Source organism: Girardinichthys multiradiatus, chromosome 3 (assembly GCF_021462225.1).
Source record: "Girardinichthys multiradiatus isolate DD_20200921_A chromosome 3, DD_fGirMul_XY1, whole genome shotgun sequence".
NCBI classification, from domain to species: Eukaryota; Metazoa; Chordata; class Actinopteri; order Cyprinodontiformes; family Goodeidae; genus Girardinichthys; species Girardinichthys multiradiatus.
In genome coordinates, this window is record NC_061796.1 from 11347755 (window position 1) to 11365074 (window position 17320).

Sequence of the window (17320 nt, forward strand, 5' to 3'; positions counted from 1 at the left end):
GATAGGGGGGGTACGTGACCATCCCACCTGCTGAGCTAGCCCCTGGGAGGTCAAGAGGGAAGGATGCCCACCAGAGCCCAGCGTAGCCCTTGCGGCCCACAGGCGGCCAGACATATCCCCGCGAATTATAGGCCACCCGATGGGAGTCCACCACTTCAAGATGAAGTGGTTCAAATTGTTAAAACATGCGAGCAGGTTAGAAGAGGGGTAAAAGACTCTCCAGTCCTCTGTTCAACCCAACATAGGCTTTATTTAGGACTGTTTCTGGTGTTGGGGAATGTGTCAAAATGTCAGTTAGTCAGTCATTTTCTACTGCTTCTTCCATAGTGGGTCGCGAGGGAGCTGGTGCCTATCTCCAGCGGTCTATGGGCAAGAGGCGGGGTACACACTGGACAGGTCACCAGTCCATCACAGGGCAACACACAAACAACCACGCACACACTCATTCATACACCTAAGGCCAATTTAGAGTGACCAATTAGCCTAACAGGCATGTCTGTGGACTGTGGGAGGAAGCCAGAGTACCCGGTGAGAACCCACACATGCATGGGGAGAACATGTGAACTCCATGCAGAGAGACCCCCAGCTGGGAGTCAAACCCAGGGCCTTCTTGCTGCAAGGCAACAGTGCTACCAACTGCGCCACCGTACAGCCCTGTGTCAAAATGTATAAAATAAATTCAGAACATTTCACTACTTTATAATCCACAAAGGTCTGTATAATTCCAACAATGTATGGTCACTCTTCATGATGACCAAATGACCAATAGATATGGGTTACAGTTTTGTTGTCTGGAAGGTGGTTAGCTGCCAGCCAGCCAGTATTGGATTCTAGCGTGTGTCTAAGGTGATGGTCATAAACAGAAACACAGCAGTCTTTTACTTGTGATTGTACATGCAGCTTGGGTATACTAATCTTAGCAGGAAAAAGGAGTGTAGTTGTTTCCTGCTCTAAGTTGTGTCTGACAGTTGTTTGCTGTCCAGCCTCTGTCTCCCAGGACAGAATGCATTTTCACTCATGTAACCTTCCCTCCACAATCCTCCACACATCATGAAAGGCCATCCTTATCTCCATTTTACAAAACCCTCCAACTGAGCACATACAGACAAAAGCAAACTTAGTGTTTATTTTTGACTGAATGTGCTGCCATTCAATGTTTCTGATAAGAAATTATTGGTAACTTGAGACCTCTGCTCAGTACTGTATGTTAAAAATAGAATACAGAAATAGTACATTAACTCATGTAGGATTAAATTGGAAAGCTTTCAAGTTTTCATTTGTAAGTACTGTCTTACAAATGAAAAAAAGGATAAATACCAAACATGATTTTTTTTCAGGTTTCCTTGCTTGCCAATCCATCATGGAACCATAACTTAATCTCTACAATCTCCAATTCCTCTGAGAATTTCTTAGGGCTTTTTTAAAGTAGGAAAAAGGTAATACTTACTTTCTCATTTAGAATTGCTTTTAAATTAGGGATAGTTTTTGTCCATTAATATTTGTGGGTGCATTTATAAAATAACCTTGCAATCAATGACAAATCTAAATACTGAAAGCAATGATATTGAGCTTACAAAAGCCCCATAAGCTTGAAAGAAAAGAAGCAGGTTTACAAGCTGGAATAGAAGCCTCAGCTCTTTTATACTTTATACCAGAGATAGCAAGCTATTCTGCACATCATCCATGAATCTTTCATTTCATGATCAACCATTAAGCTTACCAACAAGAAATTTGCTTGTCTGTAGCAGTGCCAGCCTTTTCAGACTAATAAGCAATGAGCCCTTTGCCTTGGTGAATTACAGTGCAGTATTATATTGCTCAGTGTGAATGGGTAAAGTTCCTGACACTTTAGAGGTGTGTATCTTTGTTAGTAGATTTTATACTGATGCGTACGGACGCCATTTCTGAATGACTGGGTGTTTCTTCACTCTGTCTGCTAATAACTAACATGTTCTGTAAAGGGTAATAATACACTCATGAGTTATATCACATGGTTTGAGAGAGAAAACGAGGCACACTATAAGAGAGGTTTTAAAAGCCTACAAGTATCTAGATAAACTACTTTAAATCAAAAGAACATTTTTTTAAATAAATCATTAAACAATATGTACGTCAGTGAAAGTGATCATCCTATTGACTGAAGCTATACCTGTCTTTCAGTGAGAATGACTCTACCAAGCAGCTGGTCCTCAAGTCCTTTCATGGTAACAGTGAAGTCAATGATGGAGGTGCGAGCGCTTATTTCAGGAGTGTAAGCTGGGTTAGGGAGCTTGGTGGTCATGTAAAGCCTGAAGCCCTTCATCACATCCACTTCCTTGTCCCCAACTTTCACCTGTGAACATATTACCTTTTAGCACAACAGCATTGTGAAGATTGGGAAATATCCCACAATACCTGTAGTAAAGTATGTATGCATACATTACATCATTTTTACATTTTGTCCCTACACAACCACTAACATCAATGTTTTTTATTAAGATTTTATGTAACAGAGCAACATAAAGTAGTGTAAAATTGTGAGGTGGAAGGAAAATGCTAATTGATTTTTAACACTTTTAAAAATAGAAAACATTCAAAGTGTGGCATGTCTTTGTATCCATCTTACTTAAATCTGATATATCTAAAAAAGAGGGTGACTTTCAGAAGTCACCTAGTTTCTAAACTATTTTCACCTTTATGTAATTTAATCTAAGTATAAACTTATCTAAAGGCAGTTTAAAGGCCTGATCTCACCACTATGCATTTCTTTTCAATGTTTCAAGTTGTTTTGTGATGAAGCAAGGTAAAAGTAGGCTTAAGGGTTAAAACAGCAGCATAATGACATACTTTTGTCACAGTAGAGGAGTGTTTCACCAGTAATAAATCACAATACCAACAGGATTTATTTGGAGATAGACTGAAAACAACAAAGAGAATATTAACACTGCTGCCAGGACACATGAAGGGTGCAGCGGTATATTTATGAGCCACAAAAATGAGAAGATGACTTGTTAGCCAAGCTCAGCTTTGGGAAAAATACTGCTTTTCCCTCGTTGTGTAAAAAGGTTCAGAGAATCTGGAGAAATCCCGGCGAGAAAGCAGCAAGGCTGAAAACCTACATTTAATGCCTGTGACTTTCGATTTGTTAGAAGGCACTGCATTTAAAACTAAATTATGTAAAGGATATAACCACGAACATTAAATATCCTGTCTTTGCAGTGTATACAATTACATATAGGTTGAGCAGGATTTGCTAATTATTGTATTTTGTTATTTACATTTTACACAGCGTTCCAACTTCACTGGAATTGGGCTTATAGCTCCAGGTGAATTCCCCCGTTCATTCCTTCTCACTTAATGTTCTGAATGTAACAAGGCAGACTGTTTATACCTGCAACTTTGCGAGCAGCATGTACAGGTTCTTCTCAAAATATTAGCATATTGTGATAAAGTTCATTATTTTCCATAATGTCATGATGAAAATTTAACATTCATATATTTTAGATTCATTGCACACTAACTGAAATATTTCAGGTCTTTTATTGTCTTAATACGGATGATTTTGGCATACAGCTCATGAAAACCCAAAATTCCTATCTCACAAAATTAGCATATCATTAAAAGGGTATCTAAACGAGCTATGAACCTAATCATCTGAATCAACGAGTTAACTCTAAACACCTACAAAAAATTCCTGAGGCCTTTAAAACTCCCAGCCTGGTTCATCACTCAAAACCCCAATCATGGGTAAGACTGCCGACCTGACTGCTGTCCAGAAGGCCACTATTGACACCCTCAAGCAAGAGGGTAAGACACAGAAATAAATTTCTGAACGAATAGGCTGTTCCCAGAGTGCTGTATCAAGGCACCTCAGTGGGAAGTCTGTGGGAAGGAAAAAGTGTGGCAGAACACGCTGCACAACGAGAAGAGGTGACCAGACCCTGAGGAAGATTGTGGAGAAGGGCCGATTCCAGACCTTGGGGGACCTGCGGAAGCAGTGGACTGAGTCTGGAGTAGAAACATCCAGAGCCACCGTGCACAGGCGTGTGCAGGAAATGGGCTACAAATATATGAATGTTAAATTTTCATCATGACATTATGGAAAATAATTAACTTTATCACAATATGCTAATATTTTGAGAAGGACCTGTATGTGTGCATAATATGGATTTCCAGTTTGTCTCTAAGCTACAACCAGAATCGGTCCTGAAAGTGGACAGTTGATGGTTTGGTGTCAGATGTAACAGAAACTGCTTGGTTTGTGTATACTCACACTTTAATTTAGTGTGGTTATTTTATTTGCCAGTATAAAAGCCTGAATTAAGCATTAAAACATATCTTTGGTATGAGAGGAAATATAAAAGTAACCATCTTAGACTAAATCTGTTTTACAGCAAGGAAATTATTCAAAACGCTTTAAAAAAGTATTTTGAGCAATGACTGTATTGTGTGTGTTGCACCACAAAGATATACATAACTATGTACTTATTTTTAATGAAATTTCCATGAAATTCCATGAAATTCCAGAGCACAACATTTTTGCATATTTCCAGAAAAACTAACAAACAACCAAGCAAAAAAAAAAAAAACAACAACATTGTTTTGGAATACCAAAACTAAACGTTTCAGCCAACATGCAAAATGTAACACACCAAACATCACCCAGAACATACTAACTCTACCATGAAACATGGTGCTGCTGGCTAAATCATGCTGTGGGGTTACTTTTAGCAGGGACAAATAAATAAGTCACAGTTTATGGCCAGATGGATGGAGCTTAAACAAAAGCAATCCTAGAAGAAAATGTTAGGGAAGATCCAAAAGTCTCGAGACAGTGGCAAAGGGCTTTGTTCTAGGAGGACCCCAATCCTAAACATACACTGAAAAAATATTTATGTGTGGCCCAGTCAAAATCCAAACCTAAATCTAACTGAGAATCTATGGCAAGACTCCAATCTGACATAGCTTTGCTTTGTTTTTTTCTAGATGTATAAAGCTGGTAGAAGCATACCCAAAATTATCTGCTCCTGTTATTGCAGCAAAAGGTGTTTTTAGAAAGTACTGACTCAGTAGGGGCTGAATGCACACCACACGTTTTAAGATTTTTCAAGCTTTTAAAACAATGCATTGTTGTTGTTTTTTTTTATGTTTTACTGTTCCATTGATGTGCTACTTCATCTTGTTATATCAAATAAATCAACCTAAACTGTAAATGAAGTTTGTGGATGTAGTGTAACAAAAATATAAAAAAGTTCAAGACGCTGTAATTTTTTCCTAAGTAACCATATCCTCTCATAAACCCTTTAAATAAACAACAGCACTTAAATGTTCAAGAAAGGTCAATGAATAAGCCACAAAACGTTTTGAAAGCCTATTAATAATAAATGGTGTTTAATATATTACACATACTTTTTGAGTCTTAATAAACCCTTGGTAGATGGAGCTGCTCTGAATTACTCCCTGTGTATATTTGAACATATGTGCACATGCATGGGTGCATGATTGTATTTGCTCTAATCAACATTTAATTACTCATGGTAGTATATCATCTAATTATCCATCTGTCTGTTCCTGGAGCTGTCAAGCACAGACACCTTCACTTCCTCCGGGAACCAGGATATTAATAGAAATTAGAACTTTTAACAGACTGGAAAGACACAACAGAGAGAAAGCACAAACTGTAATCAGCTCTTTTAAAAATAAGTACATAGTTATGTATATCTTTATGATGCAACACACACAATACAGTCATTGCTCGAAATACTTTTTTAAAGCGTTTTGAATAATTTCCTTGCAGGAAAACAGATTTAGTCTATTTTTAAGATGGTTGCTTCTATATTTCCTCTCATAGCAAAGATGTGTTTTAATGCTTAATTCAGGTTTTTATACTGGCAAATAAAATAATAGAAAAACCAAAAACTACTCAAACAATACCCTCCAGTTATAAAATACAAATATATAATTTTAACATCATATAACAACAGGAACAAGAGGAAACTATATCTTGTGAAACAAAAGCAAATAAAACTTAACCATGAGCTCCTCAAACATTAGGCGATCAATTTCAGCATTTTTATTTAAAAAGACCCCTAAACCTTTATGGGTTACAGGTTCAGTGTCATATTTGTTCATATGTGCTATCTTTAGAAATTAAATCTTTGAATATTGTTTTTGACCTTTGTTCATCTTACTTTCAATACATAAATTAAATCCTAACACTAATTATAAAATGTTGTAAAATGCTCTTGTCATTTTACAGCTGCTCTTATTTGTTGTAATCCAGAACATTTCAGACAATTTTGTGAACATTTTCACATTTACTGTACAGTATGTTTAGCTTTAGGTCTGCTGGTGCAACAAAGACATTTCATAGGCTGGTATTAATGAAGTACTTTGATTCTGTTTCAGTTTTTTTGTGTGCAGAAACTGAATACGTGTTTGGAATTTAAGATGTTTAATTTGACAAAAAAAAAAAAAAGAATCATGCATTTAAAAAATCACGCATTAAAAATATTTTATCTACTTTTGTAATCACTTAATAAGCCTATAGTTCTTGGCCTTCATCTGGAATCTGATATTTTTTGGGTCCTCGTGAAATATAAAAAACTGGAGGGTGCTTCTTTAAAAGAAGTTGTACCCTCGTTAAAACACAAATTCAAAACAGGCAACGGTTTATGAATAGTAGAACATACTTTTAATGGTGGCAATAGTCCTGATTTTCAATTAAAAGAAGAGGAAAAGAGGAAACCAGTTGTCCTGTCTACACACTTTGTGGATGAAAAAAAACCAAAATCATTCAACAATTTAAGGGCCGCTAATCTGGCAGTCCATGCACAGTACTTTCCCAACCAGCGTGTTTATCCTGTGCAGTGTCAGTGAGCAAGCATCAATGTTCTTTATTAACCTATCTGTTTCACTACTGATGCATTATTTGGCATGATGGGGAAGACCTGCAGTGACCCAATACACCTTGCACAAGCATCAAAGTCATTCATCAATCCCACTCTATCACTAAGGAAAGAACAATCTGTTGAATACAACTATCAATAAAACTAAAAAAAAAAATCCACTACTACCTTGTAAGTGGAGCCAGTTTTAATAAAGTTCTTCTCAAGAATGTTGTCAAGCGCGGGGTCCAACTCCTCCCCAACATCCTCAATCAGCAGGGGACGACCAAGTGACAAACTGTCTTCAAGATGGTTTTTAAAGTACTTATGGTTCAGTGATGTAATCTGAGATTAAAAGAGTAAAAAATATTGGTAAATTGAGAGTTAAATAATTTCAACATTTCATTCATGATCTGTTCCTTTAAAGACTACATTATTCATTGAACAGGCAAAAACATATGGAATTTTGTAATGTAGCCTGAAATATTATCAGCCGTAATCCGTAATCAGCTAATAAAATATAAGTGAAAACCTACAGTACTTGAGTCATTGTGTCTTGTTCTTTTTACATATATTTTAAGGAAACCTGATAAGGACACTTGCTGTCGGGTGATGTTTGATGCACAATGGTTTGAAAACTTTAGCTTCAGCCCTATGTCTTAAGGACACTCATAATTCGGTCTCAGAATGCATTCACTCTGCTCAGAGATGGCCACTAACAAGTTTATGACCTTGGATTAACTCATATTGCCTGTAGATGAACTGTTTCAAATGTATCGTCAATGCTGGCAATCAGAGCTTAAAGTATACAGAATACAGCAGAGAATCTGAGATTCTTCCTTTTTCTAACCTGCAATATCAATTACAGAACAGAGCAAACTGTCCATTTTAAACTTAGAAAGTTAAAATGTATATACATATATATATATATATATATATATATATATATATATAAATATATATATATATATATATATAAATCCAACATTTCCAAACATCTCCTATATGTTGCCAGATGACAATGATTAAGTCAAAATGGATTAAAGCAATGGGAAGATGATGGCCATCCAAACCTGCAGCTCATTTCTAGCTTCTTTGTTTTTGATCCAGATTTTTCCCTGCGTCTGTGGGTCAATAAGGAGAGGGAATCTAGCAGCTTTGGTCACAATTATGCCATTTTGAATGGACAGGTCATCATTGGGAAGGCCCTGTAAGAAAAAAGAGTGGGGTCATTCCTGATGCTTTTTATAAAGTTGACCACTTAGTAATACAGAAAACAGACAGTACATATAATGAAGCTTATTTTGTGATGTTTAGCAAATTCCTTCACTAACCTGCAGATTCCATTCACTAATAGTGGTTGCATCAATGAGAAGCTCAGCCAGATTGAGACCTTTCGCAAATGGGATGCAACGTTGCTTCAGCTCGCGCTGCCAGTCACTCAGAAGGAGATTACGAAACTCCTGATTAAAGGGGCCAGAATAGGACAGGAATGCTGTGGCCAGAAGGACATCACCTGAAAGATGGACACCAAAGTGCAGCTAGCAAATATGTTTTCAATAGTTAAAAAAGAAAAACGTCTCAACAGAAAGAGATGTAAAAGATTATCTCCCTTGGTATTTTTCCAATGAGTCAATCTAACATCTGGATTGAATAGAAAATACTGTAAAATTAAGTAATTATGATATGACATGTGATACACAAAAACCTACAAAACATTATCCGTATTAAACTTTTTGCATTGCAGAAATATTTCTTCAACTTTAGGGCTTTTATACAATAAAGTATTAAATCATGCAATGTAACCTACCCACAAGGCGTTTGGTTTGGGCAGCAAACTCTTTGCTCTGTTCTGTCCATCTCTCCTTCTCACCAGCGAGGCCACTGATGAGACTGGACGCTGTCTGCATCTTGTGTCTGCAACGCTCAGCATCTTCCAGCAAAGTCTGGAGGTAAATGGGCCAACAAACAGGTCAGCTTGTCTATGAGTCTGTTCATCTTTGCTTGTTCTACAGTGTCATCATCCACAGTTTTTTCATAAATCATTCTTGGAAAACCCCTGAATATTTAGAATGGTCCCAAGTATGCATTATAAACAGGGAGGATATATTTTACAAAGTCAGTTCTGCCGGTAGCAGTAAATGTGGCCTGTCTATTTTAGCAGAGAAACAAGCACCCAGTGCATGTTGGGTTATTTCAGATGTCTTTGCATCTACAGCCCATGATGTACAATTACATTTAGAATATATTTTTCATTTAATCTAAATGCTTGAATCACATGTAAAAATAATCACATCTTTATAGAGGTGATTACTGAATCATTTAACAGCATTATCATTTATTTGTTGCTCTAAGATCTTAAAGACACTGTTTACAGAGAGGCAGCAATTACACATCAATAAAGAGTGCCTTCCATCTGCAATACACCTATAAATCTCACTGTTGGCCCCCAGAGAAGAACAACTCTCTGCTTTAATAACAAAATTATAAGAGTTGGCTCTGGCTATCCAATTTTCCTAATCAGGAAGCCTTGATGCACATACATGCTGTTATTCATCACAGAACAGGGAGTTCTGATGATGAAAATACAAAAAACTGGCCTTTGGGTAACTCTGACTGAGTCATCCTCTATTTTAGTTGAAGCTTATCACACATTTCAAGCTGTCTTGAAATGACTTTTGAAATAGTCTTTAACATTTCAGTTTACATACTTTTAACAAAAATATGGACACTGTACAATACCAAGTTTAAAAAGTAATTAGTGCTGCTCTGTGTGGCTTCAAAATGCAAATCCTGGTAATGAATGGCATCAAGTGCCTGGTGTTGTCTTGACAACATAGGTTAACAAGATTTCCTCCATCTTTGCATCTTTATTTTATAAATGAGCTACTATGCTAAAGTTTAATGTTGCATTAAAGATCAAACTATATTTAAACCTTGGTTAAAATCACAGGCAATTTAAACTGTAGCCAATGTTAGACAGTAAATATGTACAATATGTCATGCATATGTAAAGAATCTTGGTGTCTAAAATTGCCAGGAAATTATAAACTGGTCTAATTCAGCACAAATATAGTTGTAACACACAATCTTATTTTACCTATTTGGATCCAGGCCTAACAGTTCAACGCCATCCTGAATCACATATAGTTTTACAATAAAATGTAATGACCTGATATTGATCAGAATAACAAATTATTTCTAACAAACATCCGAGGCATTCACTGAACATCTGTTTTCATGCTGAGAACAAATTAAATACAGGTGGACTCCTTTATTTATTGGTATTAGAGAAAAGGGGATGACAATAAATAGACGCCAAACTTTTCAAATATAATTTGTAATACAAATATAGAAAGGCCACACATTATTTCCTTACAATTCACAATAATGTGCTACTTTTAGTTGTGTTGGTTTATCACGTAAAACTCTTTCACTGAAAATGAAACTAATTGTAGTTTAAAGGAATTTCATATTTATACATTATTTTGAAAGGTTAACATAAATGTATTGTGTATTTAAGAAGTCAAAATATCCTGACCTGTTTTTCCATCATGGCTTTCTCATATTCCACCTGCACCACATCCAGCTCTGCCTGCTTGGCATCCAGTTCAGCCTGAGCTTTTTCTAGGTCCACATTGGCTATGGCCAAACGACTTTCTTGCACTGCAAGATTGGCCTAATTAAAATAAGAAAAGAAAGAACTCTGTTATACTTGTTTTCCGTGCGTAAAAGCTCAGCAGGGTTCATTGTTTGTTATTCACAAAGACAGAAAACGACAAGGGACCAGATGAAGTGGAGATCCAAGGAGTTGACAGAAAAAGAGAAGAATTGCTAAAAACATTTTGTTTTTAATTGAAAAAAAAAAATAGACATTTCTCACTTCCTCCAAAGTTAGACTTACTGGAACATTAGAAAGTTACAAATATGTCTGAATGAACTATGAAACATAAGACATTGTATAAATGCATTTTATTTTTATTTTTTTTGCTTTTAATACTTTATAGGGGTCCCCAGAGCAGAAGATTTACAGGTTCATAAGTCAACCTGGATATAAGAGGAGAGTCAAGGAGAAAACATTGGAGCGAGAGATATTTTTAAGGAAACATCAAAGGTTTGCCAGAAAAAAAATAACAACCTGAAAGTTAATAGAGGCCAAAGTGCAAATTAGTTTTTTAAGGTAATGCTGGAGCTATGGATAAGGCACTGAAAGAGATTCAGACAGAGGTTCAAAGAAAGTTGTGAGGTTATATTAGTATGTGTGCTGAAATCCAATTGGCTGGCTTGGCCTAGAAGGAGTCTGACACTTCCATTCATTATTAACTGGCATCGAAAAAGACCATTCATGCTCGTCTGTCTCCCTGTCTGCCGTCTTACAGTCTGGCTGGTCAGCTTAAAAGGAAGCCAACGCTGAAAATCAATTTGTTAGACCATGTTCTATGCTTAAGGAAAAGGTCAGAATGAGAGGCAAATAAGTTCTTATGAAGCTTGTGGACCATTGGATGAAACAGATAATGGGTATTAGTATGTGTGGGACAACAAATGATAGAAATGGAAAGGAATGGCTTAAAAATAAGGCTACTATTGCCTTGTAATGCAGAGGACAAAACAGGTAAAAAGCAATACATTCAGGGGAATAAATTTAGATCATTAACAGACTTAATCAAATCATTCCAAAAATAAAACTGTCCACTTTTAAAGCTTTAAAAAAATTATTAAGCAGAATACTTTTTTTTCTAAACCAGTGCTTAGAAGGACAAAATAAAGATGCCAAAGGAAAAGATTCAACAAGGGCACATTCCTCTTTTTATAGAATGTAGTTAGATTTGTGGAAAGTGGCTTCCAGTAGCAATGCTTTCAAAGATAAGTCTCATAGCCACTTTCAACTCTTACAGAAGAATAGAAACCACTGAAAATCTCTCTCAGGTATACTATTTATAGCTAGTTTGAGTAAATAAAATATTTTTTGTTTAATTCCATTAACTACGATTCCTATAATTACAACTATAACATTGTCATTTACAGTTATTATTTACAGAAAATAATGTTCATGGTGTTTTTAGACATCTAACAACACAAATAAGCTAAGTTAATTCATTTCTAAGCAACACACAGTTATGTTTTAATTTGGGAAAGGTTCAGAAATCATTATTTGGTGGAATAACCCTGATTCTCTATCATTGCTTTCATGTGGCATGCTCTCCACCGGTCTTTCATTGCTGGGTTGAGGCAATCCCTCTCATCAGCACCTCATTAAGCAGAGTGATATGTGCATGTGTTTGACACTGGAATGGAATGGCTGTCACACATGTAAAGAAGGTGAAGTGGTCTTTTAATTGTTTCTAAAATTCTGTAGTTTGAAAGCAGTCACTTATATTTTATGTTTTTTTTATGAGAATAATCAAGACAGCATCTATGGAAGAAATTACAGCATTTACATTTGTTATTTCCTGTAAACAACTAAACATTTTACCTTATAATACTTGATCAAATGACATAAAAGCTGTTGATGTAAAGGGAAATTATTAGTTCCCTTTACATTAACCCTTAGATGCACGAGTAACAGGATGTTTACACTCTTCCAAAAGTAGGTCAAAAATTACCCATGTTACAATTAATGTGTTTTGTGCTATTTTTCACATTTTTGTTAAGGATAATTATTTGTATTATATTTTGTATCATACATGTCTCCACACCAAACTGATTTCTTGTTTAAAATAATCCAATTTTTAACATTTCTAACATTTTTAAGACACTCAAGATCAGTGAGGAAGAGTTAATGAGGCATCTATTAGTGATGCCACTCTTGAATTTAGGGTGCTGAGTTGTGAAAAAGGTGTTTGCATTCCGGGTGGCAATGTCAAGGATGCTGCATCACAGCGTCACCTTGGTCACCTTTGCATTTGACGCTTGCTGGTTTAGGTGTTAACCATCTGGTCCATGATGTCTACACCTCCTTTGGTATTATTGTAGTATGCGATGGCTTTGGGGTTTTTTTTTCTGCTATTTGTATCCACTATTTTGATGTGATGCATTGCGCTCATAATGGGAGTGTTTTGCAGGACCAACTTGCAGACAGGAGCAGAGTAGTGAATAGACAAAATGCCTTCATCACACTTGTAATTTAGTAAATATCAGGAAATTCCACAGGATATGACTGTGGGTCATTTTTAAAAAATGTCTGGAAGCTTGAGGTGGTAATTCAAAAATTAGAATTTTGTAAAATGTATGAGAGCTAAGTTAAAAATTTAAATGGCATGATATCAAGAACACATTTTTTTATGAATAGATAGAACATGAATATCCCAGCTGTCGTTTTTTTTTTTTTTTTTTTTTTTTAATGTGCTTTTCAAGATTTGCTAAATGTCTTTAAATCCTGTATGGCACCAACGTCCTCTTTCAAATCTCACACTAAGTAGACAAGAAGACTTTAGCCTAGCTGATATTATTCATGCAGATCAGGTTTGACACTGGTTAGGTGGCCTCAAGAGTAATAACACTAAAAGGGCCTGACAGTGTTCAGCCACGTTTCCTTTAAGTCTGTGCTGACTACCGGAGGATATTCAATTTCTTTTTTCATCATCAATTTGTTCCTTAATTTTGTTTTAGAAATTCTGTCTTGTCCCAATTTCTACGTAACCTGCAACAAGACAACTTTCCCGATCACAAATATCAGGTCTTTAACTGTAGCTGAATGATAATAAAACAGGTTTCAATGTCTCCATAACACACAAAAAGCTATTGTGTTTATACTACAACCCAAATGTGGGGTTTCTGCTGTTGGGACTGAAATTGGGCAGTTTTACTGAGTTAATGTTTGTGTTTGCAAAGTTAGAGCAGGGACTATAGGGGTAACATCATTTGTCAATGACTGCCATTTTGAATCATACAATAAACTGATTATGCTGCATCAATGGATCAATTGTGTTTATGAATTTAGCCCACACTACAGAGCAAGTTTGTTCTCAGAGTATAACATTAGCTTTTTACTTGCTAAGTAGTTAGCACAAGATAGTGCTAGTTCAACTTCCACAAATAATTTCCTATGAAGTCAATATAGATAATATTTTATAAACCATTATATACACTGCTCAAAGTAACACTTTAAAAGCCCATCAGATCTCAATAGGAAAAATAATCATGGTGGATATCCATACTGGTATGTATTGGGTTGTGTGTAGGGTTGCCAACTCCTTGATAAATAAATAAGAGACACCTCCTGGTAGGGCTATCCAACACCACTGTCTGCACCTCTACCGGCCTGGTGATTTTTTTTCACCCTTTTTCTTTGTGTGAAATGACTTTGGAAACATTGGACTTGAACCCAAGTTTAATTCGATGCATGTTTTGACTGATACAAATATCCATGGAAAAACAATTATTCAGCAATTTATAAAATAATTTATTCTTTTTGCAAAACAAAATTACTAGACAAAAACAAATATCCTTCTAAAATAATTAAACCACTATTGAAAAGATCTCTGTCCTGCTTAAATTAAAACAATATAAAAAAGCATAACAGTATAATGCAAAACATTTTCGTAATAGTGCATTTAGTGCAAACAAAAAATCTGTAGAAAAGTTGTAAACATAAACACTTGTGCCTTAAAGGCCATGACTGTACAGGTGTAGTGAAAAAAATATTGAACTAGTGAACTAAAAACTGCAGTGCTGAATTATGTGGAAACAACCTATTTTTTCCATTTATATTTCATTTGAGCTCTTGCTGCTGCAAAGAGTTGTTTGCTTTTCAGGACTGCCGAGTAAAACTCTGAGCATTAATTAGACTGACAATTAATAAAGCTCATCCATGGACAGGGACAGGTTCAGGTTCAGGTTCAGGTTCAGAGTCAGTCAGTCAGTCAGTCAGTCAGTCAGTCAGTCTGTCTGTCTGTCTGTCTGTGATGTGAGCACAGTTGCAAAAAAATGCCACAGCTTCGCCGAAACACGTTGTTTGTGCTTTCATGGTGTCCGTACATCCTGCGGCGGAAGCACGGCGCACTGAAAATTAATTTATGTAACACCAAACATGCTTAGAAATCCAGTGCTTGTTTTTGGTTTCTTTTCTCCACCCACTGTTTAGTGGCCTTAACCTTTGACCTTCTTCACTTGAACCAATTTTTGAATGTTGAAAATCTAACCAAGTACGCTGGGTCAAACCTTAACCCTGTTGTGTTAAAATCACCCAGACCTGGATCAGGTTTTATTTTATCCATGGGTTAACAAATAACCAAAACTGGTTTGCTTTTAAGCCCAGCAGTTGTTAGTGCTTAAAAATTAAGGGTCAGCTTTAAAAATTTGCCCAGTCTTCAAAATATGTTTTGTCATTTAATGCAAATTAAAGCAAAGCAAACACTGTAAGGACAAAGCAGTACAGTCTACTTTGTTTCCTGCTGTACTCTGCTGGTTCTGGTGGTTTTATCACACTGCTGTTGATAAAAATAGACGACCACATGGGAGTTTGGCTCAGTGGGATTTCTGTCTAAAATCACAGAGTTAAAGCAGTTGTTGGAAACATCTGTTAACTGGTGAAATACACTAAAGATGAAATACTTATAGTGTTGTGTGGGTGTGTGCTACTTTGCTCATTAATTAAGAAATTTGTGCATATTTCCCTCCAGTTTTTGGGAGGTGTGTGTGTGTGTGTGCGTGTGTGCGTGCGTGTGTGTGTGTGTGCGTGCGTGTGTGTGTGTGTGTGTGTGTGTGTGTGTGTGTGTGTGTGTGTGTGTGTGTGTGTGTGTGTGTGTGTGTGTGTGTGTGTGTGTGTGTGTGTGTGAATTTACAATGAAAACCTAGAGATATTGGCATTTCTAACGCATGGAAGACATTCATTTGAGCAATTTGAAACAATAAAAGAAAAATATTTTAATTACTTGTATGAACACACACTGTCACTGTATAATTATGCTCAGTAGAAATCTAGAGGTAGGAGTTGCAAATTAAAGGTGCATGAGCAACAACTGGGATTTCTCAGACATGGGCAGTATTTGGTACACTAACTGAATGCCTGGCAAAGTACTGTGGTGGTCCGTTTGTGTATTTATCTTTAAGTGGTTTACAAAATGCTTTAACAAAAGTAACAATTGTTTTTTCACTCAAGCCTATATGTATAAGGAAAAGCCCAAATGCCAAAATGATCTAAAGAATGGGAGGTGCTGATAAACAGGGGCTTTCATGCTCCGTTGACCAATTAAACAGTGGGCACCTAGGGGCAACTGATGAGCTGATAGAAAAAAACACAGCAACAGTACTTTTTTTAAGCTGCACTCTATTAAGCTAGTTTATCTGTCTGCTTTATTTCCTAATTCATAAATGTTTAATGAAACTTCTGAAATCACGATTGACTGATTAACAATGTGCTTGGGTGTAATAAAGAGCAGACTTTGTGCAGCCTACTATGTCAGTTTTACTTCTCAGTTTTAATCATGCCTAGCTGTGCGGACAACATTAACATCTGAATGAGTCCTTATAAACTCAGAAATAACACATACAATGAAAAAACTACAATTCCTATGTGTTACATGACAATGTTAGTTTTCATTATTGCATTCTAAGTAAATTACTTAATAGAAACAAAATCAATAGCCATGGCTAACATAAACCCAATTTGTTTTTATTTACAGTTCGATGATATATCTTACAGTCACAACATACTGAATTTCCAGGATTTTTATTTGTAAATATCATTTGATTTATTGTCAGTCAGTCATTTTCTGTACCGCTTCTTCCATAGCGCTTCTTGCTCTCGGTGGAAGACACACGCGTTTTCTCTCCCTCTCTCCCTGCTGATCCCTGCTTCTGCTTTTGTCTGTATTTTTCTCAGAGCCTCGCTTTGCATATCCTCCAAACTTGTAAATTATGGATTTGGTCAGCTGGTCTCTCAAGGTAATTGATCCAATTTTTCAATGGGAAGACAGGGTAAAGGAGACCCTCTTGTCCAGACGGGACGTTCTTCTCTGGATACACATTGGATTCTTGACAGCAGTGGAAGATTGTGTGCCTGACTACGATGTCGGTCGAGGACGTAGAAAATGTGTACATATTTGGACTTTTGGTGGTTACCTGGCTTATCGAGTGATTCGCAAAACGTGGGCGGCTGTTCAAAGCGTTCCAAAGCTGCCTGCGATGTTGGATGGAGTCTATAGAGCAATCAACACTCAGTCTGAAATGTTAAGAGAGCAGAATCGCAAGCTGGATACGATTCTTGGACAGAATCGCAGCCTGGCAGCGGTTGGACTCAGAGGTTAAAGGATATAATCTTGGAAAAGTTGTACGCACCAGATCTGCGGAAAGTACCAGAAATGTGGCTATTTGGATTCGCAATTGAGACATACCAGTAAATCTCTCAAGGTAGTTGGAAATTCACGACTGCCTGAACCACAACATTTATTGTTTTTCTAAATCTGGCGCCCCAATGTGGCCTTGGCAACTTCTGCTAACTGGCTATCGACAAA

At 36.5% G+C, this 17320-nt stretch overlaps 1 protein-coding gene across 4 annotated transcripts in view; it reads right to left on the minus strand.

Annotated features, from left to right (window-relative positions):
- The window catches only part of dnah5 (dynein, axonemal, heavy chain 5), a 136043-nt gene that overhangs the window by 29606 nt on the left and 89117 nt on the right, over positions 1–17320 (minus strand). For all 4 annotated transcript variants that reach the window (XM_047360743.1, XM_047360741.1, XM_047360742.1 and 1 more), the window contains 6 exons: positions 10408–10545; positions 8677–8812; positions 8201–8382; positions 7940–8074; positions 7056–7211; positions 2150–2332 (listed from right to left, as the gene is read on the minus strand). In XM_047360743.1, the coding sequence (XP_047216699.1) occupies positions 2150–2332; positions 7056–7211; positions 7940–8074; positions 8201–8382; positions 8677–8812; positions 10408–10545 (930 nt within the window). The remainder of the gene's footprint in view (positions 1–2149; positions 2333–7055; positions 7212–7939; positions 8075–8200; positions 8383–8676; positions 8813–10407; positions 10546–17320) is intronic.